Here is a 25,732-nt window from a genome sequence, read left to right on the forward strand (position 1 = left end):
TGTTTAGTCGGGGAGTGGAGACACTTCGAGTTGATGGGTACCTGGCACTAGTACTCTTGACCCATGGGGAATTGGTGTCGTTTCATCGATTAATGGAATATGGAGAGCCTCTGTCTATGGGGAGAGTCCACACGAGCATTGAAACCAGCTCCTACAAGTGTGCCGCAGGGTTGAAGACGTTGCTAGTACAATACCTCATGATGCAAAATCGGCACATGACGGGTGAAGATGAGAATCCAACTTCGAGAGAAGAATGGAAGAAGACGAACAGAGGGATGCCTCTGCTGACGGACCTATGCCTGGCAATGAGGTCGGACCCAATGGGGATAATCCGGGGCCTAGAGGAGGTGGTGACCTGCATTTATGGTCCAGCAGTGACGTACGCGTTCCCAGACCCCCTGGTGACAACGTATCGTCACTCTGTAACGCACTTGAGTCTTATCAGTATACTGGATGGGACGGCGTTAAATTGGTGTCAGCAGGAGGTGCTCAGAGGGCGAATGAGCAACACGGTACTCTTTGGAAAGGTGAAAGATGCCGAGCTAATAGTGTACAACTTCAGGGGGCAAATGCAATGTAGAATGGGAGGCAAGCGAGAGGGTCCCATCGAAATGTATCCCAAATTCTGGAACTTGAACCCATTGACGGCGGACGGACGATAAATCTGGAGAATTCCTGCCTGGAAGGAGTGCTTCGCACTGGTGAAGAGGGAGCTGGAGACCATAATGGAGAAAGAAATCCTCCCAGCCACCATGCCTGAGTTCCCAATAGTCAGGAGGATGACCTTAGGAATGAATAGTCCCTTGGTAGTTCCCTCCATAATGGCGAGGATGACGACGGAGGAAATGCAGAAGGATTTCACTGATGGCTGGGACCCCCCTGTTCATTGGCTACACGGCGGCGGTCTACTTCCATACCAGCGAGATGAAGGTAAATTCGTGGACGACGCAAACGAAAAAGAGTAGAGGTTCGCAGCCCCCAGGGTATGAGGTGCGGAAGGTCTTGAGAACTCTAGAGAAGGAGGGACTTGAGAACATGTTACCCATATGGGATGATGGCAGGATGATCGTGATGGAGGGGCACGTCGCATTGGTGGACGACATGGAATTTGCCACGAGAAAATACAAGGCACCCTATGGCTTGGAACAGGTGGAAATAAGACAGGAGGGAACAGAACTAGATGCAGCAGGTCAACTGCATGTAGCACTGACGGAATACAAAAAGCTGGATCCTACGACACCATCACCACTGTCCGTGGACACGCCTGGAGACAAGAGGAGCGGACCCGTCGAGGACCGATTTAAGAAAATTCTCGAGAGAAGGAGACATGAGTCAGAAGAAGAGAGTATGGATGAAACTCTCAGTGAAGCCGGTGAAGACATGGAAGTGGGGAATACGCCTGAACCAGGGCCATCAGGGGAGGAGCTCACCACTCAAGAGCTGTTGAAAGACTTGAGCGAGGAGAATTGGGCAGATACTGCCACACCACCCCTGATTCCGTCCCCCCGGAAGGATCTGGAATTGCCATTGGCAAGTGAGACCTTCAATATGGGGATGATACTCTTGAGCTCGGAGGAAAGGGAAAAGAACACTTTCGAAGGGAACAGGGACATATTCCTGGGATCACTGAAGGACGATGCTTGGCAGGAGTTCTTGGAAGAATTCAATCAAGAAGTGGGCAGCGAGACGACGCTGGACAAATTCAAGGAGGAACTGTGGGACACAGTCGTAAGATTTGGAGAACCGCTTCTGATAGGAACGGGCCTGGATGAGAAGGCGAGAAAAGAGCTACTGAGCAAGCTGGTAGAGCTGAGGAATTCACGATCGAAGAGTAGAGAAGAAAAATGTGAGGACAGCTCTACTCGGAGACAAAAAACTGTAGATAAAATGGTTGATGATATAAAGAGGGATAAGGTTGGGACTAGTAATATGATTAAAAGTACTAATATCCTTAAGGCTCGAGCAGGGGGGAGGCAAGAGTTGGAAGGAGTGGATGGAGAGGTCGAATCAGTGATGGTAGCCACAACACCCTCAAGTAGAGATGTGAAGACTCGCAAGAGGAAGAGAGAAGTGGAAGGATTGGGTAGTCCTTCAGTGGATGCTGTTTCGGAAGGAAACTTGAGAGAGACGGCGCCCATGATTTTGGCTCGATGCAAGACGGCGGCATACAAGAGCAGCTCGGAGCTCAGAAGACCACTTGAAGTAGAGAGGGAAATAGAGGTTTCCACCAGTTCGACATCGGAGGAAGACTTCAAGCCTCAGAGGATAAACGTGAAGAGAGGTTCAACGAACGGACAGACATGGGAAGTAGATGTCGGCAAAGAATGGATCTCGAAGGCACACCAGGCCACGGGCAAGCGAGTGACAAGTGATCCATTGGAAAGGAACAAGACGAGGAACACCTCCCGGACGTGGTGGGTGGCCCTTGAAACATTGAAAGAAATGGAGGACTGCTGGAAGAAGTTGGACAGTGGAGTAGCTCGCAAGCGACGTAATTGGGCCACCCAGCAAAAGGCCGAGGTTAATAGAATAGAAATGGCAAATCATCTGAAGAGGTCCTGGCAGAGTTTGTTGAAGGATCATTTTGAAGAAGCAATGAGGACACCCTCATCAGCACCACCATTAATGGCGAATCCCTTCGTTAGAACTGCAGGACAATTAATGTTCACCTGGAGTCTGGTGGGGATAGAGTTGGAAACACTGACCTCGTATGACAGGCTGAAGTTGGGAAGCAAGAAGCTAGATGTGTATCAGGCACTGATGCAACACGTAGCCAGGGACAACTCAGGCTTGAGCCTGGCCAGAAGAAAGGATGCCACGTGTTTCTTGAGATGGATAATGTCGATGATGTCTGATAGCACCATCCTGGCATGCCAACAGAGAGCAAGCGTAAGCAAAACCATGGAAAAAAGAGTCTCAACGGTCATCTTGAACGTGTATCAGAGCACAGGAATAGAAAAGGAAGAGGGTTCCAGACTATCCCTAGAGAACCATAGGAAGCTAGACGAGGTACGGAGGTTTTGTAATAAGAAGTTCGAAGAAGAACATGAAGTTCACCGTAACCTGGCCTCGTCAGAGCAGTACTCGAGAATCAGCGAGAAGGGGGAATACCAATATGTGTCTGGAGTGATGGGAATGGCCTACAACCCCTTCTTAGACTCGGAAGCTGGAGGCGCCCACAGGAACCATGAGGTAGCGGAGCTACTGAAGTTTTGGACAGAAAGAATAATGGAAATAGACGCGGTGGAAAAAGAGGGGCCGAGTCTGGGCCTGATTCTTGAGAAAACACCAGAGGTGGTGAGCATACCGCATTCAAACAAGAGAGTTGAAGTGAACATGGGCGATGGAAATGGCTTGTTAACCACGAACCTGGGAGTGGTATGGAAGCTATTAAGACCCTCCTGGTGTCCACATCCCCACGCGAGTCTGATCGAAGAAACCACCGAGCGAGTGAGGTTAGCACCAACGGAAGATGAAGATCTGGCAAAGTTGAGTGTGCTGCATAAGCTAATTTCACCTCAGATGCAAGAGCCAGGCGAAAAGACTAGTAATCCCGGGTCAGCAAAGAAATTGGAGCCGGGTAGCTGTCTGGATTCGACGTGTGGAAACGGAGAGCACACCTGCGATGGACGGTCATGCGTTAGAATACTGTCATTTCAAAAAGAAGACCTGGTCACTTGGTTCGAAGACATAACAGAAAGGGAGAAAAGTGAAGTGCAAATAGTAGCGGAGTGTTACGCGAGAACCACGGTGAATATAGCGACAGCTCTCGGATTCTTCTCGAGAATGTGTAGTCTGCAGTCACTGGAAAGACTAGAATCTGAACATCATTTAGTGACGGCGTTGAGCGTAGAATCATGGCCCGGGGTGTTGCAGGTGACTCAAAAACACATCCGGAGCTGGAAGGTTGGTCTCGAGGCGGAAATGGGATTTCCCATGAGCGAAGCTTATGGCTTGCCATTGAACGCGAAATCGCTGATAGGGTCAATGATGGCCACCTTGTGCGGAAGTCACTACCCACTGCACATGGTGATGGTGGAAGCATCCAGCCAGAGAGTACTGGTGGACAAGGCCTTCTCAGTGCCCAAGTGCGTGAGGTTGGCTCGGATATCGCATCACTCGCACAAGTTGTTGAGAAAAATCAGAGGGACAATACCAAAAGAATTGAGAGATGACTTGAGTGAAATCTGGGGAGAAGAACTTTTGAAGTTGGAGAGAGAGAACACAAGCGATCACGAGAGACAAAACGTGATCGGAAAACCTGTGGAAAGTGCTCCAAACCTGGAAGATAACGACACGATGCATGAGAAAATGATGGAGCTTGAGCCTCTCTTGGAAGCCTCGGGGGAGCGTAACCTCAGGAGCATTGAAATCACCCATGGAGAATGCCCATGCCACTGTTTAGCGCAAACGGTGTGGTATCCAGATCACAAGAACCTTTGCCTGGTGTGGGATATGGAGGAAATCCGGTCGATCGGACTACCGGATCACCGACAGAAGGTGACGATCTTGGTAGTGAGTACGATCTTGGCTCTGAGATGGATAGAAGAGAATATAACGAAGTATCGGGAAGCGGGGACGCCAACGGCAGAGTCAATATACGCGATAGACTACAGTAGGAGACTCGAGTTGTTTGAGACTGCGTGCAAGGTATTCGCCATACCAACGGAAGTCAGACATGTCTGGAGCCGTTTGAGGTATTTCCCATGGTTTCGGGCGACGCTGACGTCCTGGTTGTACATGACAACGAAAGATCACATGAGAAAACATCAAAAGGAGTATCGACAGTTCCAGGCCGAGATTGGGCCGGAAGCTTTCAAGAGACCACTGTTAACCCATCGTAATGCAATCACGACAGGATGGAAGAGAGTGGGTAAGATGTCTAGAGACAATACCAAGGCGAGGGAATCGATACTAGAGGAGGACCTGGCGAAGAACGTGAGCTTGAGCCTGCACAACTCCTTTTGTTTGAACCGGGAATCTAGGGTGAAGGCACTACCCAACCAAGCAAAGAGGTTGCAAGAGCAAAGAGAATGGATGCGATCCTACGAGCAGCTGAAGGCTTGGGAGGAGATTGTGATTAGCTCCGATGATGAAGAGGAACTGTTGAGACAGTTTGCCGTATCTAGTACTTCAGGGTGCAGTACCTCCAAGGCGAAGAGTGCGAGATGAGCAGGTGGCTCGAATGGATCTTGAGTCTTGAGAGGGAAAGGGGGGCTTGAGCGTGGATCCGGGTGAAACTTGGATTCACGAAAAAGAAGTTTTAACAAAGCAAATATTGTTATTAATATACTATATTTATTATATAAATCAAAATGCTGCATGACAATTTCCTGATTGAATAGGACAAAAGAAATTTTAAATGATTGGCTTGGAAAGCAAGAATTCAAGGGTGCAGGTGTGTGCAGATTTTGATTGCTGTTTAGCGATAGTGTGAAAATTTTACATGGCTGTGAATTTTGGGGTGTAGATAAGCTTAAGTCTGCTGCAAACTTCTGTAAATGACCACTGGCACTGTATCTTGAGTAACACTCGGTTTTCTGGGACTCACTGGCAGAAGACAGCACGCGATGAGGACATCGATCTCGAGTCCGGGGAGTATGTGCCAGTCGGTCATATTCGGAAGTTTGACCTTGAGAGAAGCAAAAAACACTTGATTTTGGAGTGAAATTTAATTTTTCAAAATTTCGAATGGAACCTGTCATGCACGATTTTCTCGCGATAACTGAAAATCAGAAAAGAGAAGTCAGAACAATCGAGTAACAAGCGCGGGAAAGTTGCTAAATAAAACGGTAGGAAATTGCTATTCGCAATTTCTGTCACAATAGAACAAGAGTAGAGCTGTCCCATCTGAAACAGAGACAAGCGTATTCCCGAGAACTGGATTGTCATTACTCGATTGGATTATTATTTGAACTGGACTAGAGTGAACCTTCGGTGGAAAGGTGGACAGCTTGAGTGTCCCAATGGTTCACGAGAAACTATATCCTAGAGTTAAAACTTGTCCTTGTCATTGAAACTGATAAACATTAAAACTCATTTAGTTACATTATTTAATTCTCGAGTTGATTACCGACTGAAGTACTTCCCTTTCTTGAGCGTGCTACGATGTGAGTACTTAATTTAAATTTCTAGAGTGTGTTTTATAATTGTTATGTTGAGGTAAGGCGAGTTTTAGGTTGATCCATCTGAAATGGATCAAAGTTCCACTGTCTAATAAAAAGTAACTTAACAGATTGTTCCAACCCGGTTTTTAACGGCGTTCATGTATTTTGGGTATCTAGAGACCTAAGTATGGGGACGTTTCTAATTCTAGAGTGGGGGATATTTTAGTAGTAGCCTTTAAGCTGTAACGGGTAGTAGTCTCATGTCACAAACGAACCGAACTGGCTCCGACCGTTCTTGAGGTAGAAAAACACAAGAGATGGTGTCCCTGACCCTTGAGCCAGTGGTTATAGGGCCTATTTTTCTTAAGCCTCATGTGTGACTGCAGTAGACGAATGTTACAGGGAAGAAATTGTGATCAGTTCTGATGATGAGGAGGCGCTACTAAGACAGATCACGGTGTCAAATTCATCAGGTCCTAGTACGTCGAAGGCTAGGAGCACAAAGTGAGCAGGGAGCTCAATGTGGGTTTCTCGAGTATTGAGAGGGAAAGGAAGTGGCTCGAGTGTCAACTCGGATAAAATCCGAGGTCACGGAAAAGAAATTTTAATGAAAACAAATTTATGTTATTTATATGCTATAGTTATTATATAAACCAAAATGCTGCATGACAATTTCCTGACTGGATAGGACAAAAAAAATTTTAATCATAAGCTTCAAAAAGGGATATTCAAGGTGCAGGTATATGAAAATTTTGATTGCTGTTCAGCGATAGTGTGACAATTTTATATATTGGTGAATTTTGGGATGTAGATAAAATTAAGTCTGCTGCAAACTTCTGTAAATGACCACTGGCACTGTATCTTGAGCAACACTCGGTATTCTGGGGACTCACTGGCAGGCGGCAACACGCGATGAGGACATCGATCTCGAGTTCGGGGAGTATGTGCCAGTCGGTCATATTTGGAAGTTTGACCTTGAGGAACACGAAATACGCAATTTTGGTAGGAAATTTAATTTTTCAAAATTTCGAATGGAGCCTGTCATGCTCAACTTTCTCGCGAAAACTGAAAATCTCAGAAATAGAAGATCAGAACATCCGATTTACAATCGCGGGAAAGTACCTAAAAAGCAGTGAAAATTGCTATTCACAATTTCCAGATACAAAATAAACGCGAGTAGAGTCGTCTTATCCTAAAATAGGAGAAGAAACGATTGCGAAAGAAGAACACGATTATTCGAGCTGAACTAGAGTGAACCCTCAGTGGAAAGGTGGACAGCTGGGGTGTCCCAATGGTTCAGACCAAAACTTCATTACTAGAGTCAAAACTTGTTTTCCTTATTGAAACTAATTAGTATTAAACTCCTCAAGTTATCATACTTAATTCTCGAGTTGCTCATTAATTTAGTTACCTCTAATTACCGAGTGTGCCGACATGTGAGTTCTCAATTTAGTTTTCTTGAGTGTGTTTTATGATTGTTATGTTAAGATCAGGCGAGTTTTAGGTTGATCCATCTGAAATGGATCAAAGTTTCACTGTCTAATAAAAAGTAATTGTGCGGATTGTTCCCACCTGTTTTTAACGGCGTACGTGTATTTTGGGTATTTTGAGACCTAAGTATGGGAACGTTCTTATTTTCTAGAGTGGGGGTATTTTGGTAGTGGCCTTTAAGCTGTAACGGGTTTTTAGTCTCATGTCGCGATCGAACCGAATTGGCTCCGACCGTTTTGAGGTAGAAAAACACGAGAGATAGTGTCCCTGACTCTTGAGCCAATGGTTATAGGGCATATTCTTCTTAAGCCTCATATGTGACCGAAGTAGGCGACTGTTACATGACATTTTTTATTAAAAAAATTGTTGCTCGAATAAACAAGCAAAAGAATTTTAATTTCTTTCTATAATTTTCTAATGTTCTAATGAATTTCAGAGCTACAATGGGGATTACGCATTTAGCAAAATTGTTGGCAGAAAGAGCACCTGGTGCAATCAAGGAACATGAAATGAAACTTTATTTCGGACGGAAGGTATTGATATGCTCATTTAAACGAGTTAGTAATATATGAAGCAGCTGCGTTTTGTTGTTACAATAAAAGTTCCTTCCGTTTATTGTAAAACCTCAATACCTCTAGTTTTTGTCTGAAACAAAAACTCGGCAAGGGAGGGGGCCAAATCGACTAGTTTGAGGGGAAGCGCACTTCAAAATTTAAGCAAGTGCTCAAAAACATAACTGCGACCCAGAATTTTTTCCAAAATAGTTTTTTTTTCCAAAATAGGTTGGGCAAAGTTATCAAATTGGTTGACCTAAAAAATCAACAGAAAACATCCGCCAATGAATTTTTTTCCGCACGCCATGGTATAATACCAGGTATTATGATTGTTTTTGAAAGTTCTTTACATTTGATGCTTTCATGTAATACGCAAAACACATTTTTAATTTTTCCACCATATTAATTTCCACAACTAAACATGGATAGCCGGTAACTGTGCAAGTAGCATAGAATGTTCCGACCATAGATTTGAAAAAGACAAAAACTTTTTCAAATGAATGTCGCTTGTTCTGCGTGTCAAGGTAACTGATCTGAACAAAAAACTAGAACTTAGGCATATTCGACAGTCATAGTGAAATAGGCGAATTGCACTTCAGTTTTTGAAGAAAAAAGACCAAAAACAAAACAAAAAAAATCATTAATTTATGAAATGGTGATTCAATTTCAAGAAATGATATAAAACAGAAAAATCAAATAACTGCGCGGTTGTAAACACTGAAAGTGAAGGCAGTAACTGAGATGATAGACAATCCGCTGCAGTTGCACCAGTATCGGGCTCGCAACTGCGTAGCATTACATCGTTGAAGTCACGAAGAGCTGCTGGAGGAGGTAAGACGCAGTCAGTCGAGAGTAGCGGAACCAGGAGCGGTCAGCGGCCATGGAGGCGACCCGTCACAGGTTTTAAGCAGCGATCGGGGACCAGCCACAGAGAGCTTCGACTGAAAGTGGGATGACAGTAATGCAGACTTCTTCGCAGGGAAAGCAATGTTTGGATATCTCCTGGTTGTCGGAGATCTCAAGGGCGTAACCAGCGGAAGTTCCAACAAGAGAGAGGGTGGTTGGCGGTAAAGAGCTTATCACTGCCAATTCAAGAGCGGCGGGACGAACTCGGGATCAACCGTGAAGAAAGTTATCGCATGGACGAGAAGCGTGTTCCTGAGTTTGGCTTCTTCGATCACGGGGCTAGAGCGGTCTTGGAGGCGATGTTGAAGATTGTGTCGCGAAGGCGGTCGTGTCGATAAGTTTGATCATCACCTGCCGAACAAGCAAGAGCTTGGTCGCCGAAAACTTCATGGTTTTCGAAAAGTTGGTGCTAACAGATTCCTTGCCAAGAATAGGGATAACCAGTCTGTAGCACAGGGCAATCCGGAAATCGACTGGAAGAGAGACCGAGGACTTTGAGGGGGACAGCTGAGAGCTAGTGACCCTGTTGGAGAGGGAGCACGTCAGCAACCTGGCCTTCTGCCGGTCCGAGGTAGACGCAGAGAAAAGCTTGGAACAGGAAGAGCTATTAACAGTGTCCGTCAGCTTTGTTTGGGCCTTTGCAGCTAGAGAAATGAGGGTTTTCATGTGTCCAGCGTCTACGTCGCGGAACCACCCGGGACTTCAAAATCTCGGCCAATGGGACCCAATCTATCCACGATCTGTCCTTTTTATGGTTTGGCTCCACAACGTCTTCCAACGAGCCGGCATCGAAACAAACCCTGGGCCAAAGTGTCCATGCGGAGTCTGCACGACGAATGTAGCCTGGAACTGCTACTCAGTCCTCTGCACCGACTGCAAGCACTGGATTCACCTGAAGTGCTCGGGCTTGAACAGCACCAAAGACTACAACAAGGATTTCCGATGCAGAATCTGCTCATTTCCCCAGCCACAAACTGACCCTCCGACCACACCCATCGTCTCTCGGAACAACTCGGAAGATTTCAAGATTCTCCAGCTAAATTGCAATGGGATCAGAGGGAAAATCGACGAGATCATCCACCACATGAACGAGAAGAAACAAGATCCTCCACCACATGTCTCAATTGCAGCATTCCAAGAAACCAAGCTACCGAAGAACAGCAAACTCTCCACTCTGGTTGGGCATGTGTCCGCACTGACAGGCCGAAAGGCAAAGGAGGAGGCATAGCACTTCTTGTGAAAAAGAATGGGAAATTCACAGTAGGCTCACTTTCGACTGCGCCCAACGACGACACCATCGAGCAACAAGCAACTGCAGTCAAGCTCGGCAACAAGGACTTGATGATTGTCAACTGCTACATACCACCTCAATCGTCATGCAACACCAGGTACAAAGCGTCCCTTCAGCACCTGGCCACTCTCCAAAGAACTCTGCTTCTTAGAGACATAAACGCCCACAACGAGCTCTGGGACACAAGAGGAAACAGACACACGAGGTGATGACATTGCGAAAGAAATCATCAATTCCGACTGGGTTATATTGAACGAAGATATCCCCAACCGCTCTCCGGTGAATGGCCCGGAAACCTCTCCTGACATCTCTCTGGCTATTAGCGACATTGCCACCATTGCGAGTGGACCGTCTCGACTGAGCTGACCAACGACCACCTCCCGATCGGCATCAGTCTTCCCGTCGACGAGTACAAGACGTTCGACAACCCCAGAAGATGTTTCATCAACTTCAAGAAAGCCGACTGGGAAAGCTTCGCTAAAGAATGCGAAGAAGAGTTTGCTAAGCTCCAGGCTCCACGTGATGCCATCAGTAGCGAGAAGACTTTCAGGCACATCGTGAACAAGGCTTCGGACCACCACATCCCTCGAGGCAGAGTGAAACACTTTGAGCCGAACTGCCTCCCGACTGAGGCCATCGAAGCTGCCAACCTGCGCGAAAGACTTCGCACTGACAACCCGTCCGACCCTCGCATTGGAGAGTTGAATGCTAAACTTGCCAAAGTTTTCAAGGACGACAAGCAGAAAAGATGGAGAGAGAAAGTCAGTAGCATCTCCATCCGCATCAAGCCGGCGCAAATGTGGAAATATGTCAAGCACATCAGAGGACAAACCTCCACTCCCGACAACCAAGGCATCAGTTTCCAAGAAATACCCTAAACCGACTCAAGGAAGCTCAGCAACATGTTTTGCAAGCAGTTCGTCCCTCCCCGCAACAGACCCAAAGGATGTCACCAGCACCGCAAGATCAGAAGAAACGCCAAGCTCTGCCTGGACGACGCCCCAACGATTACACCTGAAGTGGAACAGGCTATTAAACGTGCCAAGCACTCGAAAGCAGCTGGTCCTGATAAGATCACCAGCCTGCACCTGAAGAAACTAGGACCTCTTGCCGTTAAATACTTGTGCAACACCTTCCAGATCTCCCTCAAAACTGGCATGATTCCCACAATTCAGAGAAAGTCCAACTTCATCCCTCTTCCCAAACCTGGCAAAGACCACTCTGTTGGCAAGAACTGGAGACCCATCAGCCTGCTCTGCGCCACCGCCAAAACCATGGAAAGAATCCTCCTGCCTCACATCGAGACCGACTCCGTGTTACAGCCGACACAGCACGGTTTCCGCAAGCATCGCTCAACCAACACAGCCCTTCGCCACTTTGTCGCCGACATCACGCGCGGTTTTAACCAGAAGAAGCCTGCCCACAGGACTATCCTGGTTGCGCTTGATCTCACCGCGACCTTCGATACGGAGGATCACATTTGCCCTGCCGAGCGAATCCTGCTCAACCCAGCGCCGAACAGTATCAAACGCTGGATGATTAACTACTTGCAGGACAGATAAGCAAGAGTTGATTTTCGCTGGAAAAGCTCGAAGCCTAGCAAAGTAGAGCCGGTTTTGTTCAAGGCGGTGTCTTGTCGCCACCTGTTGAACCTGCACGTGTCCGACTTCCAAGTGCCTCCGGGAGGAATAAAGGCCATCATCTACGCAGATGACGTGACAATCTACACCTCAGGTCCAAACCCAGATGAACTCGTTGACGGACCTATCAGCTACATCGAAACCTCTGCAGCTACTTCCAGTCACTGAATCAAACATCTCAGAAGGCAAGTCGGCAGTCACTCTTTTCACTCCTCAGTCCGCTCAGACCAACAAGCATCCTCAGGTTCTCGTGCAAAGCAACAACCTGAAACTTGCGAAGACGCCCAAGCTTCTCGCAGTTACCCTCGACACGATGGTCTGCTTTGGAACACACACTAGAGACATCGCTGCCAAAGCACAGAAGATCAACGCCGTTCTCAAAGCCCTCGAAGGTACAGCATGGGGCAGTAACCGCAAAACCCTCATGACTCTGTACAAAACAACTAGCAGATCTGTCATCAACTACTGCTGCTCCACTTGGGCGCCCATCACCAAAGACTGCCGTTGGAAATGACTACAACATGCACAGACCAAAGTAATCCGAATAACAACAGGATGCTACAACATGACGAACATAGATGATCTACACAACGAATCACGAGTTCTTCCCATCAAAGAACACACACATATGCTTGCGCAACAATATGTCGTCACCTGTAACAACCCGAGGAACCCCTGTCACTCACTAAGCAACAAAGCTCTCCCACACCGACCACTGATGAAACCAGACCTGTTTTACAAATACGAAAAGCAGCTATCGAATATACAAATCGATTCGAAAGAAGTAAAAAGGCTACAAAAAGCAATACACACACGGACCGTCAGCGAAACTAGCAGAAACTTCAGAGCGAAACCTGTTTATGGAGACGCACCACCAAAAATACACGAAACAGAGAGTTCCTTGCCTAGAGTCTGCAGAACACCCTTGGCACAACTCAGAAACGGATACTGTCGCTTATTGAACTCATACATGTCAAGAATTGATGAAGAAATAGAAGACGTCTGTCCAAACTGCAACAACCCTGGTCACAAAAAGCAACATCTATTCGAATGCCAGGCCAACACAACAGAATTGACGGTTGATGCGCTCTTGAAGCAACCGGTGGATGCATCAGCTTTTCTTAAACTCGAAGACGATTAGAGACGGCGGCTACAAACAACAAGAGAAATGAGAACAGACAAAACGGATGGGTCGAAGTCCTGCTATATCGAGACGCAGTCTTGAACCGGAGCGTGGATTCAACAAGTGGAATTATCAATGATCTTGTCGGCAAGAGACTCGGTGTCAATAAAACTTCCTAGGAAGGCAGCATGACAGACATAAGAGGCGATCGGAAGACCAATCGCGCCTTTCGAAACAGGCAGCGAAGACTGGATGCGTTGACATTCAGAAACCGCAGAGGCAGTAATGGCTTCGTGGGCAGTATGAACGACGATGTCAAAGTCAGAAAGAGCGGCGGAAGTTGGGTTTTCAGAAAAATTTTTATTTCAAATTTTTTGAAGCTTTTGATCTCCAAAATGTCCATAAAAACTTCAAAAACCGACTTTGCTCGAGTAAAACTTACAACTTAGCAGAAATACGATTATGTAAATAACCTAATTTGACCAAAAAAAGGTCTGCACGCTCACTTTTCTCGAATCTTTTTTTTGAAATATTTCTATGGCAGTCGAATCACAACTGATTTAAGCATTAGTTAAGCTGTTATTTTGCTTCATTACCCTTGCAATACTTAACTTTACCCACTGAATGGCCATTCTAGAAGGAACTTAGTACTAGTAAATTATTAATGTACCACCCACATCTTTTTTGTATCGCTTATGCAGGGTTCGTGAATGTTTATTTCGCCTCTGTGTCAAACTAATTAAATCATCCCCTTACTGGAAAGAAAAACAAGGAGAAACTGCTTGAATTTTCTTTCGTGTATCTACCTACAATCGTTTTCCCTTGTTTGTTTTAAATTTCTTGTAGAAAAGTAAATTTTTCAGAAGTTTCTGCGCTAATTGTACACTGACCGGCTGCCCTTGTTATCTTAATTTTTAGCTTGAAAAGTGTTTTATAAGTTTCGATTGTTGAAGTTTTGCGTCCCTCGAAGAATTCAAGATTGTATCTGGTTCGATGATGGAATACAGATAGATAACAAAAACTGCAGTTAAAAGATCTTTCGATTTTTAAACAGATTGATATTGAATCGTCAAAAAAGTAAAAATGGATGCTGTTTTCATGATAATTGATATTAACCTTAGTAAATGATAATTGATATTAACCTTAGTTTTTTTAGTAAATGTTCACCTTGTCTTGTTTGTAAAAGCATATATCTTGATCTATCAGTTAGCTCTACGAGTAGAATAAAAAGTTTGATCGCTGTCTCGAGAATTTGCTTTAGAAAATGGAATTATTATCCTTTTAGTATGACGGTTTAAGGTGGCAGTGGACGCATCAATGAGTATTTACCAGTTTCTGATAGCAGTGAGACAGGATGGGAATGTTTTGACAAACGAAGCTGGAGAAGTCACTTCGCATCTGATGGGAACATTCTACAGAACCATACGCATGATCGAGAACGGACTGAAGCCAATATATGTATTTGACGGAAAGCCTCCAGACATGAAGAGCAAAGAGCTGAGGTAAACTTTGCTCGTTAATTATTTTCTTCCGCCACACGGAGGAACAAAAGCGGACATGGATGTTATTATCTTGTGTTCGAGAAGTTATTTATCCCATCTACATCGGGAAACCAAAATAATTGTTCAATTTGAAGGTACATGGTTCTAGTATCATATTGCAGAGGTTTCAACAAGCTTATTGCAAAGTTGAGGTCCTCAACTTAACAAATTTTCCAAATCCTTCTTGAAATCGAAGCTTAAACATTTAATTAGTTTGCAATATTATGCTAATGTTCTACTTGTAGAGCAAACGGGTACACTCCTGGTCTTAATTTTTTTGCTGTTTAAGAGTCAATGCAAATAGTTCAGGCTCTTATATAAGTCTTTTTTTTTCTTATTTTTCAGAAGTCTTTAAAATTTGTTTAGGCTCCAATTTACTTTTTCGCTGTTTGACTTTTGATTTTTTTTAACTTCAGTTCATTTCTTCTGTTAAAAACAAGGCAAGCTCCACTATCCAACAGCAAAAATGTAAAGGTCACAAAAAACGTGATCGACTTCTAGTTTCGAAAATGGAATTTGATTATCAGATTTTTTAGCGAGTTAAAACTTTCACCAATTGATCTAGTTTTCAAATTTGGTTAATTTCAACAAAAAAATATCCATCATAAATTGGTCTAGAAATTCAAAAAGCTTTAAGGCCATCAATTTTTTTCTCGGAAATTCAAATGTTGATGTTTTTTTCTGTTAACTTGCGTTCATTGACTCTTTTCCAAATGTCAGTTGGCCATGTTTAATTTTGAATTTAGTGATTATCGCCCTTGTCTGTACGCCAACTTTGTTTAACAAGCATGAAACTCATTAGTGTCTCATTCTGTGACGTCTTCGTAATGGCCTATGAGAAGGCAGGAAAATATGATACTATTAGCTATGTTTTCCGTGTGCAGCCATGCATCATGGCTTAAATGGTTGAACAGGTGAACCATTTATCACCGTGTTTCACGTTGTTATACAACTCTTATACGTTATATATTTCCTTATGGAAATCTTCAATGCTGAATAAAAGCGTGCAATATGGACCAGAAAACAGAGCGGACCGAATCTTTTTTGACAATTCCAGAAGGAAATGTCGAAGTTCTATCAACTAGCAGCTTGACGCCGGTTTTCCCAACGAACGAAAGAGCGCAGCAAAGCGGTATCCGAGAAAGCAAAAGTACGCGGCTTTTATACAAAAAGAGGTCAAATAGTGTCGATTCGCAGCCAGCTTTTGAGCGCAGTTCGCAAGTACAAATCCAACACAGTTATGATAATTTTTCAAACGCTACGCTTAAACCTTTGCTAAAGCCTGAAGTCTCATCAAAATACATTTACGTGACACTAATTCTGATAGCTTGTGGAACTCTATTCGCAATAGCAACTAATTTGGCGAACCCAGTTTTCATTTTGCAGCAACTCGATGAAACAGTTACGGACGAAGTTGGCAAACAGTTAAAAGATCTTGAGTTGGATTCAAAAAATTGCCCTGAATTGTGGTTACCCTACAGAAAATCATGCTACCTTAAGCTACGTGACGAAATATTTCGAAATTTTTCTGTTGCAGATGGCTTGTGCTCTAATGAATTGAATGGTTTTTTGGCGCATCCTAGATCGATAGCAGAATTTAATATTCTGAAGTCTCTTTCAAGTGGAACTTCAACAGATGATATATATTTGTGGCTAGGAGCTAACAGACAAACTGATTCTTGGGTTTCAGTTTTGAACGAGGTGAGGTGAAAGCACTCTTAGCTTCAATTTTCATAAGATTTTATTGTGTACCAAGAGTTTGAACATTTTCTAGGATATTGGCCATGTTCTGGATCCTTTCTGGGAAAATGATTCCATCGAAACAGGAAACATTTCACTTTTAGAATGTCTTGCATTGTCAAATGATGGGTATCTTCGTCCATTGAACTGCTCAGAAGAAGACTATGGAATCGTTTTGTGTGCAATCGATGTAGATTAGCCACACGAACTCAAAATTTGTAATAAATGATTATTAAATGTTAATGAACGAAGTGAAATTTCATTTATTTAGGGCGTTTTTTTCAGAAATTCACGCTGAAATCCGTTTTGGCAGTTTGATTCATGATTTTTTTTTCAATTCATTTGTTTGCTAAATGGAAAGCAAATTTTGTTCTCGAATAACTGAAATTATAACTGAAAATTAAAAAATCAAATTTAACGACAGGGTTTCGGAGTGGATTTTATTTTAATTTTGAGATTTTACAGAGAAATAAAAATAAATACCAGGTATGACATCAGGTCTGTAGAAAATCAACTAGCAAAACTGGGTTCTTCAAGCCAAAAAAATGTCTAAAACGTTCATGAAAATTGAGTAGCTGAGAATGTATTCAGAATAATACCTCAATTTCAAATAGTTTTTTGACAACTTGGGTTATTAAAATTTTATTGAACTCAGTGATTTATCGCTTATTAAGGTCATATCTGTTTGGTCTTCTTTAAAACTTTTTTTTCTTTAATTTACCTTGTAAAAGAAGGCGAAAATGGCTCTCCAATAATAAAGTGCCTTTGGCGAAATAGAACGTGAATGACTCCGGTTTTTAAAATGGAATTTTTGCAGCGGAATGAAAAATACCGTGTTTTCAGTTGCGAAGCAAAGTGTTATAGTACGAACTTTATTTTTTTCCAACCTAAGTCGCAAATATTGTTGCGACTAAAACGCAAATAGTTGCTACATCGAATTGGCAATACGTCGTTACACCTTTACAGATTATTGATAACACGTGCTTTGACATTCGAATAGTTATACACAGTGAAGTTAACCGAAAAAATCTATTTGTTTCAAACAACATAACAATAATAAAATCTCGATTTCAGAAATTTTCTAACTCAATATATCTCGCAATTTTTTGAAATGCATAATTTATACATAATGTGGCTTAATGATTTGCGATTTATTGCATGGAAAATTGTATCTCTATGTATTTGGTGCTACTTTTGCTGCGTCGAATTGGCATTTGGTTAGCATATGTAGCTGCGTTATTGGTGGCTAGTTTTTAAGGATTTAAAGCATTCGTGGCTGAATGGTTAGTGCGTGAGACTCAAATTTGCTAGGTCCCAGATTTTTGCTAATTCGAGTTTTTGCAATTTCGAGGCTTATTTCTACTTTTTCTTATGTCGCTTGATAGAGCTGATTTTTGGTCGCGTTCTCGCAAGTGTTTGTGAAGCGCAGCTTTGCCTCTGTGTTAAAGATAGTGTCAATCAAAAATATTGTTGAAGTTCACAAAGCTTTATCGTGTTGTTTTTTCTCCTAAGTACGAACGATGAAAAGTGTTCAATCATGTTTTATTTGCTGTGTGTTAAATTGTTTGCTTTTATTGGACGTCCAAGAAGCTGAAAAACAAATTTTCGTGGCAGCGGTTTTTCTAGTTTATCGTGTAGACATTTCAAAAAACGGCTGATGTAACAATTGGAAGCCATCCTAAGATAGTTAAGTAGGACAAAAAACAATTATCATGTGCTCAATGTTTTTATTTAAACAAATTGTTTTTATAATAATGATAAAGTATCAGCGTTTTGAAGAGCTTGAAAAAAAGTCAGTGTCATGTCCCGTCATTTTAAAGTTCTTTCGGCTTTTTTGTCTTAGAAACAAATTATTTTTTACCAATTAGGTTGATTTTGTCAAAAAATTGGCTATCATATTTTTTTTTGAAATAAAAGATCTTAAAGTTCTCTTTTCCCGTTTTAAATTCCCGTTTTACTGAGTGCAGTAAATGTTGAATATTCCTATAAGTTCTTCATCGTTGATTTGTGAAACAATTTATGAACCAATGTATGATTGACGACAATCATCCAAAGTTTTATACATTTAGATAAGATGACAGATCGAGTACCTATTGACCATCTCATCCAAAAATTAAAATTTTTAGAATGGCGTTTTTTCGATTGCGTTGCTGTAATTCTCAACTCCTTTTTTAAAATTGAAAACAATTTATATTTGTAGGAAAGGACAATATAACTGTTCAGCTCTATTCGGAGAACCGCTCTTGTAAACCTGATAAAGATTTACATTCACAGGGCTGAGAATTGGTGAGAAACAAATCTGAGCTTCTTATTAAGAGTCGATGAAGGTAGTTCAGACACTCTTAAAGGTCGCCATGATTTCTTTTTTTTTCAATAAAAGTCCTCCGAATTTGTTCAAGCTCATTTAGTTTTTCGCGTTTCGGTTTAAAATTTTTTCAAAGTTTATTTCATTGCCCTTGTTACACCGAAGACTTTAGTCAAGGTGTTATGGTATCGTGTAACGGTTTTTTTTTTAATTGTTGTCTGTTGTCAAGTGTCGACAAATAACGTCCACAGTTATCAATTATCATGTGGGCTGGACTATATCGCGCTATGTCACGTGATTGCGTATGTTTGTTTCTTTATTTGTTCATCTTTATTTATTTAATTATCTGTTCTTCTATTTATTTAATTATGTTTAGTTTGCTTATATTTATTTATAATTTATGTATGTACATATTTATTTTTGTTTATTTTTATCACGTGTTTTGTTTATTTATTTAATTATTCTTTCTTTCATTTAGTTTTGCTTTTATTATTTCTGCGTGTATTTATTTAATTTATTTATTTTCATTTATTTATATTATGGGTCTGTTTGTTTGGTTATTTGTTCATATATATTTTTTCATGTCTATTTAATTATTTGTACATTTCACTTTTGCTTTTATTTATTTATTTATTTATTTATTTATTTATTTATGTATTTATTTATGTATTTATTTATTTATTTATGTATTGATTTATTTTTTTATTGCTTATTTATTTATCAGGTGTGTTTTGTTTATTTGTTGATATTTATTTCTATATTTATTTAATTATTCTTTCTTTCATTTAGTTTTGCTTTTATTATTTATGTATGTGTATTTATTTCATTTATTTCTTTTCATTTATTCATATTATGGGTCTGTTTGTTTGGTTATTTGTTCATATATATTTTTTCATGTCTATTTAATTATTTGTACATTTCACTTTTGCTTTTATTTATTTATATATTTATTTATTTATGTATTCATTTATGTATTTATTTATTTATTTATGTATTGATTTATTTTTTTTATTGCTTATTTATTTATCAGGTGTGTTTTGTTTATTTGTTGATATTTATTTCTATATTTATTTAATTATTCTTTCTTTCATTTAGTTTTGCTTTTATTATTTATGTATGTGTATTTATTTAATTCATTTACTTTCATTTATTTATATTATGGGTCTGTTTGTTTGGTTATTTGTTCATGAGATATATATTTTTTCATGTTAATTTAATTATTTGTAAATTTTGGTGTATATATGTGTTAGTAAGATTTTTAGTTCTACAACGTTTATTCAGGCTCTTTGTCGATATAGCAAAATATTGGTGTATACATGTGTTAGTACGATTTTAGCTCTAGAATTGCTTTTTCAGGCTCTTCGTCAATATAGCAATATTTTAGCGTATACATGTGTTAGTACCATTTTTAGTTCTCGAACTGTTATTTTATGATCTATGTCAATATATCAAAATTTTAGTGTATACATGTGTTATTACGATTTTTAGTTCTCGAACTGTTATTTCATGATCTTTGTCAATATATCAAAATTTTATTATATACATGTGTTAGTACCATTTTTAGTTCTCGAACTGTTATTCCATGATCTTTGTCAATATAGCAAAATTTTGGTGTATACATGTGTTAGTACGATTTTTAGCTCTAGAACTGTTATTCCATGATCTTTGTCAATATAGCAAAAATTTGACGTATACATGTGTTAGTACGATTTTTAGCTCTCGAACTGTTATTTCATGATCTTTGCCAATATAGCAAAATTTTGGTGTATACATGTGTTCGTACGATTTTTAGCTCACGAACTGTTATTTCAGGCCCTTTGTCAATATAGTAAAATTTTGGTGTATACATGTGTTAGTACGATTTTTAGTTCTAGAAGTGTTATTTTATGATCTTCGTTGATATATCAAAAATTTAACCTATACATGTGTTAGTACGATTTTTAGTTCTAGAACTGTTATTTCAGGCTCTTTCTCGATATAGCAAAATTTTGGTGTATACATGTATTAGTACGATTTTTTGTTCTAGAACCGTTATTCTTCAATTATTAGTTGTTAAAGTTGTTTGGTTTTTGCTTCAGTTTCTATGCCTTCGGTGTATTGCGCGTAGCGCCTATGTTTAAAAAAAAGCATTGTCCCAGTGTCGAGAAAAACTGGTTTGAATTTTTTCAGTTAAAGTAATTTCGATTAAATGTAAGCAAGTGAGCAGGCTTTTTATAGAAAAATAAGCCATGAGACTTTAGTTTCAGCAAAATTATTTTTTCGATGTTTTTCTAGTGCCATCTTTGGAAAAAATTTCTAAATTCCAAAAATTCAGATCCTTATATGGCACGACTCGCAAATTTGAACAAACAAAAACATGAAAAAGCGTTTTATGTATTTTTAGGGGTCTGGTCGGAACATTCTGTGCTACTTGCACAGCCATCGGCTATGCTGGTTGTGTTTATGACTGTTTAAAAAGGATTGAGATACGACGGCTTTGTAGGATGTCAACTGTTTGTTTTTTAAATCGCATCTTGCTTTGCAATTTTGATAGTTTTTTCAGTTCATCTTAATATATGTTTCTCTTGTTGAGTGTCTCTTGTTCTTCGATTTTTTGTTTGTTTTTGGCAAGAAGTGTGAAACTCAGATTCGCCCGTGTGTCTATATTGATACCTTTGATCTCCTTTTGTGCAACGTTCTTAAACTATCTACAATTTAATGTAATTCAAGTTTTTTTTGTTTTTGTGAGTATCTTTTTTTAGGTTTCCTTGTAGTTTTATCATAGTTTTCATAGTTTGTTTATATGCAGGTGAAAGGAAAACCTAAAGTGGCTCATTTTGTAGTGGCTCATTTCGTCGACGATATTAGTTTAAAAAATTTCAGACCCTCAAATGCATTAGCAATTTTTTCAGGCAGTTTTTTCTCATTTCCAGTCGGAAACTGACTTTTTGTCTTCTATATAAGCATCGAGATTGCAGTTTTCTCTCATAACATTGGTTGCACTATTTGTCTGAGTTATCTTTTTTCTTTTGTAGAGTCTAAGTTCAGATAATATCGTGAATATCTCTCATATTCCTAGATATTTTACAGGAAAATGTGAGATTTTTTCCTAGAAATTTGCGGGACCTAAATGTAATAATTCAATTTTTTTCAAAGTCTCTGCTTTGGTTTTAATTTTTCTTTTTAAAATCTTTTTTGAATTTTGGAGGTTGTTCAAAATAGTTAGCTTTTTTGGTGCTTGATTTTTTCTGCGTATCAAATGATGCAAATCGCAGTTTAGTCCCTGTGATTGGTGTTCAATTTTAAAAATTGAGAAGCTCCGCTTCTCCTGTGTGTTTACCCCTGCAATAAGCAGGGTATTGCCATCAGATACTAGAATTTTTCCCGTAAATAAGTTGTTTGCTCTTAGAATGGTCAAAAAAATTTTGATACGGTTTTCACATTCTATTGTCTTAGCATGTTATTGTTTCAAAACTAGCCTGATTCTTCTTGATAGATCTGATTTGTTCAACATATTCGATTTTTTTCCGACTTGTGGGTTTGTATCGCAAGTGGTGCGAAGCGCATCTTCACATCTGTGGTTAGACATCTTTTTTTGTTATTTCATTGTTTCATTTGTTAACCGGTTATTTCATTGTTTCAATTGGCTGTTTTTTGGGTTAATTTATTATTTAAAAAGGCCATTAAAAGGCTCATTAATTTGATGTAACATCGCGAAGTTGATGAGCTTTTTTTACTTTTCACTTTAGACCAGTGATGTTCAATATAACCATTTTTTTAACAATAGGTTTAACCAATTGGTTTAAAAAATGGTTTGTTATACTGAGTTGATCAACAACCAATTGGTTAAACCAATTTGTTTAATAAAAATCTGTTTTAACCAATTAAAACTGGGCCATTTATTTGCTATTCAGGAGTGCATTTCGAATCTAAGCAAGGTGAAGGAATCGTTTTTTAACGCCTCTCTAAACCTTTACTCAGTCATGTTCCATCGATAGCAAATTTGGCAAATTAATACAATTTGAGGTTCAACCTTGTAAATTCCCAATCAATATAGGGGGAATATGGATTTTTCATGAACTAACTTTAGAAATAGCCGAGATTCATTCAAAATTGAGCGTTTTACTGAAAAAAACCTTAATCTAAGCAAATACTAGAATACAATGTTTCTATCTTGCATGCAAGAGTAAAGAAACCAATTTTATTTGCGCTATTTCTTGCAATGCATATTTTGTACAGACTCAATTATCAGATTTAAAACATACTTGGGAAGGGCATTCTACGGTTGGCCATTAAGGGGGGGGGGGGGGAGAGATTGTACGGTCGATCCTAATTTGATAACGTCCGCCAAAATTTGCGTTCCGAATACTTAAAGCTTGCATCATTTACTATAAAATAGAAAGTAATTATAATTTGTTTAATCGATGTTTAAAAACAAAATTGGTCGTTAATTTGGTTTAAAATATTTTAATTGGTTAATGGTTAAAAAATCGGTTTTACTTTTTTAACTGGAAATCACTGCTTTAGACGTGTTGAATTCGGAAATAAACATAGCGAACTGTTCTCAAATAATAAATGCATCAATTGGTTGTTCGATGTTTTTAGACTTGTTTATTTGACAATCTGTAACGATTTATTTGACAATCTGTAACGAATATTTTCTCAGTAATGTTTTACTTCGGAAAGATTTAAAAAAGCATCTTTATTCAGCAAGAGAACTGAGAGGAGAGAAGAAGCGGAAGCTGCTCTGAAGAAGGCGGAAGAGGAGGGCAACGTGGAAGAGATCAACAAGTTCAACAGACGCCTGGTCAAGGTCACTAGACATCACAACGAGGAGTGCAAGCAGCTCCTCACCCTAATGGGAGTGCCTGTCGTGTCTGCTCCCTGCGAGGCTGAGGCACAGTGCGCCGAGATAGTCAAGTGTGGAAAAGTAGGTAGCTCATGGGGTTAGCTTTCGTCTGTGATTATGCGTGGTGTATTTTAGGTTGATTTTTAAAGATTTGATGTTTTTCCTGAGATTGTTAACATCATTTTTGTGCGCCTTTATTGCGGACTCAAGCTGATATATTCGTTCTTAATGCAAACAATTAAAATCAAATATAAATTTTAGAATTAGCTTCAAAATGATATCATAAATGAAATATTTTTAATTTTAAGCTTCAAATTTATTTACTTAAAAGTACTTAAAAAATCTGCCTTCTTTAAATAGTGCAAATTACATGCAATTCGGCTTAATTTGACAGCTGTTTATCTTAAGGCTTATGCGATCGGAACTGAAGATATGGACGGTCTGACATTCGGTTCCACGTATCTCCTGCGACATTTGACCGCGAGTGAGTCGAAGAAGCTACCAATCAGAGAGTACTGCTACAACAAAATACTGGAGGAGTTGCAGCTGAGCAAAGAAGAGTTCATTGACCTCTGTATTTTGATGGGTTGTGATTACTGCGAGAGTATCAAGGGAATCGGACCAAAAAAGGCACTGGATTTGATCACACAGCATAGGAGCATTGAGAAAATTGTCGAAAATTTGGGTAATGCACTTGTTTTTGTTTCCAAATTCAAAATGAATAACAGAATAGCGTGGACTTATGAGAAGTTTGTTTCTTTCGACTCTGGTACTAGAGGGAATCGAAGTATTTTTGTTTTTGTTTGTTTTCGGAGACCGTTATGTTTTTCTATTTAGATCAAACTAAATACCCAATACCCGAAAATTGGCAATACACTGATGCCAGACGTCTCTTCATAACACCAGATGTCACGCCAGGTGAAGAGCTGGACATCAAATTCCCTGATGTCGACGAGGAAGGGTTGGTTCAATTTATGGTGCATGAGAAAGGATTTGCAGAAGACAGAATCAGAAATGGGGCGAAAAAGTTATTGAAGGCTAGACAAGGAACACAGCAGGGAAGACTGGACAGTTTCTTCAAAGCTGTCCCATCTCCGATCCCGAAGAATAAGGCAAAGCACGAGAAAGAAAACTCGAAAAACTCACTGAAGAAAGTGAAGGGCGGAGGCGTGTCTAAGAAGACGCCCAAGAAGCGATAAACTTTTTTGTACCTTATTTTTGAAATATGCATTTATAATTGAAGTGAATTTTCATTTGTGAGATTATTAATGCTGAATTGTGTTTGTGCTATTTACGTGCACCTACTGATGTGTTTTAGATTTTGTTTTCGTAATTTAATTTTATTGCTCCTACTTGTCTGCCAGAACAACGAGAAGGTCACATACTTGCATTGTTGTTAAAAAGCAATGTTATAGCAAAGAGAAAACATGGTTACAAAATCGGAAATGCTCAATTTCTGACATGTAGAAATGTACACTACCAAAATCCGCTGTTTGCTTATATCTCTCAAGACTAATATTTAAGAATTGATGAACGACTCAGACTCTAATATAAGTCGTGATGTTTTTTTTTGCTTTTTTTTCTGGAAAAATCTTAAAATAGACTTTTGTTTTCTTGAAATTGACTTTTGATTACTTTTCAGTTCAGTTCATTACACAATGTTGCTTGTGTTATAGTATGATTTTTCTTTTTTCGCTCTATAAATTGAGGCAAGTTTTTTTTTTCAAATTGACTGGTACTGCTAATGCGTCATAATTGGCTTGCGTCACTTAGCAATTATGTAGTCTCATAACTCGCGTGGTTCCCCCACTTTTAACTCTGGCCTAATTTTCTAGACATTTCCAGCCGGTATAGAAATTTAAAAAAGGTTTAACCAATGCCAAAAAACTTAAAATCATTATTTTTAGAATCATTCTCGAACTTAAACTAATGACCTGATCGCTTTGTCAGCTTTACAATGGTTTAACACAAGCTAGAGAACGCTCTGAAAAAGTACAGATCAGTTTTGTCTTCGTAAACGGACATTATGTTTTGTACTCTTTCATTTATTACTCGATACTTGTTCTTTTTTGTGAACTTATGGCCACTCGATGCATCAAAAAAGTTGAGTTTTTGTACGGAAGCGTCTTTTTGCAGGCTACCCACTACTTTCCACATATTTGGGTGGGCTCCGCTGAAATATGATTGAATCCCGAAATGCCATCCC

General features: G+C 40.0%; 1 protein-coding gene and 1 long non-coding RNA gene across 3 annotated transcripts in view; both read left to right on the forward strand.

The window, feature by feature from the left end:
* Positions 1–24,878, forward strand: part of LOC134842939 (flap endonuclease 1-like) — a 323,491-nt gene extending 298,613 nt beyond the window's left edge. For both annotated transcript variants that reach the window (XM_063859470.1, XM_063859471.1), the window contains exons 2-6: positions 8,033–8,131; positions 14,412–14,614; positions 23,388–23,607; positions 23,935–24,211; positions 24,364–24,878. In XM_063859470.1, the coding sequence (XP_063715540.1) occupies positions 8,042–8,131; positions 14,412–14,614; positions 23,388–23,607; positions 23,935–24,211; positions 24,364–24,725 (1,152 nt within the window). In that variant the 5' untranslated portion in view covers positions 8,033–8,041 and the 3' untranslated portion in view covers positions 24,726–24,878. The remainder of the gene's footprint in view (positions 1–8,032; positions 8,132–14,411; positions 14,615–23,387; positions 23,608–23,934; positions 24,212–24,363) is intronic.
* Positions 15,305–16,669, forward strand: LOC134841960 (uncharacterized). Its single transcript, XR_010162476.1, has 2 exons — positions 15,305–16,354; positions 16,428–16,669. It is a non-coding gene; the product is annotated as an uncharacterized LOC134841960 (long non-coding RNA).
* Positions 24,879–25,732: the final 854 nt, after the last annotated feature.

The sequence above is a fragment of the Symsagittifera roscoffensis genome, chromosome 3 (genome assembly GCF_963678635.1).
Source record: "Symsagittifera roscoffensis chromosome 3, txSymRosc1.1, whole genome shotgun sequence".
In the NCBI taxonomy this organism is placed as follows: Eukaryota; Metazoa; Xenacoelomorpha; order Acoela; family Convolutidae; genus Symsagittifera; species Symsagittifera roscoffensis.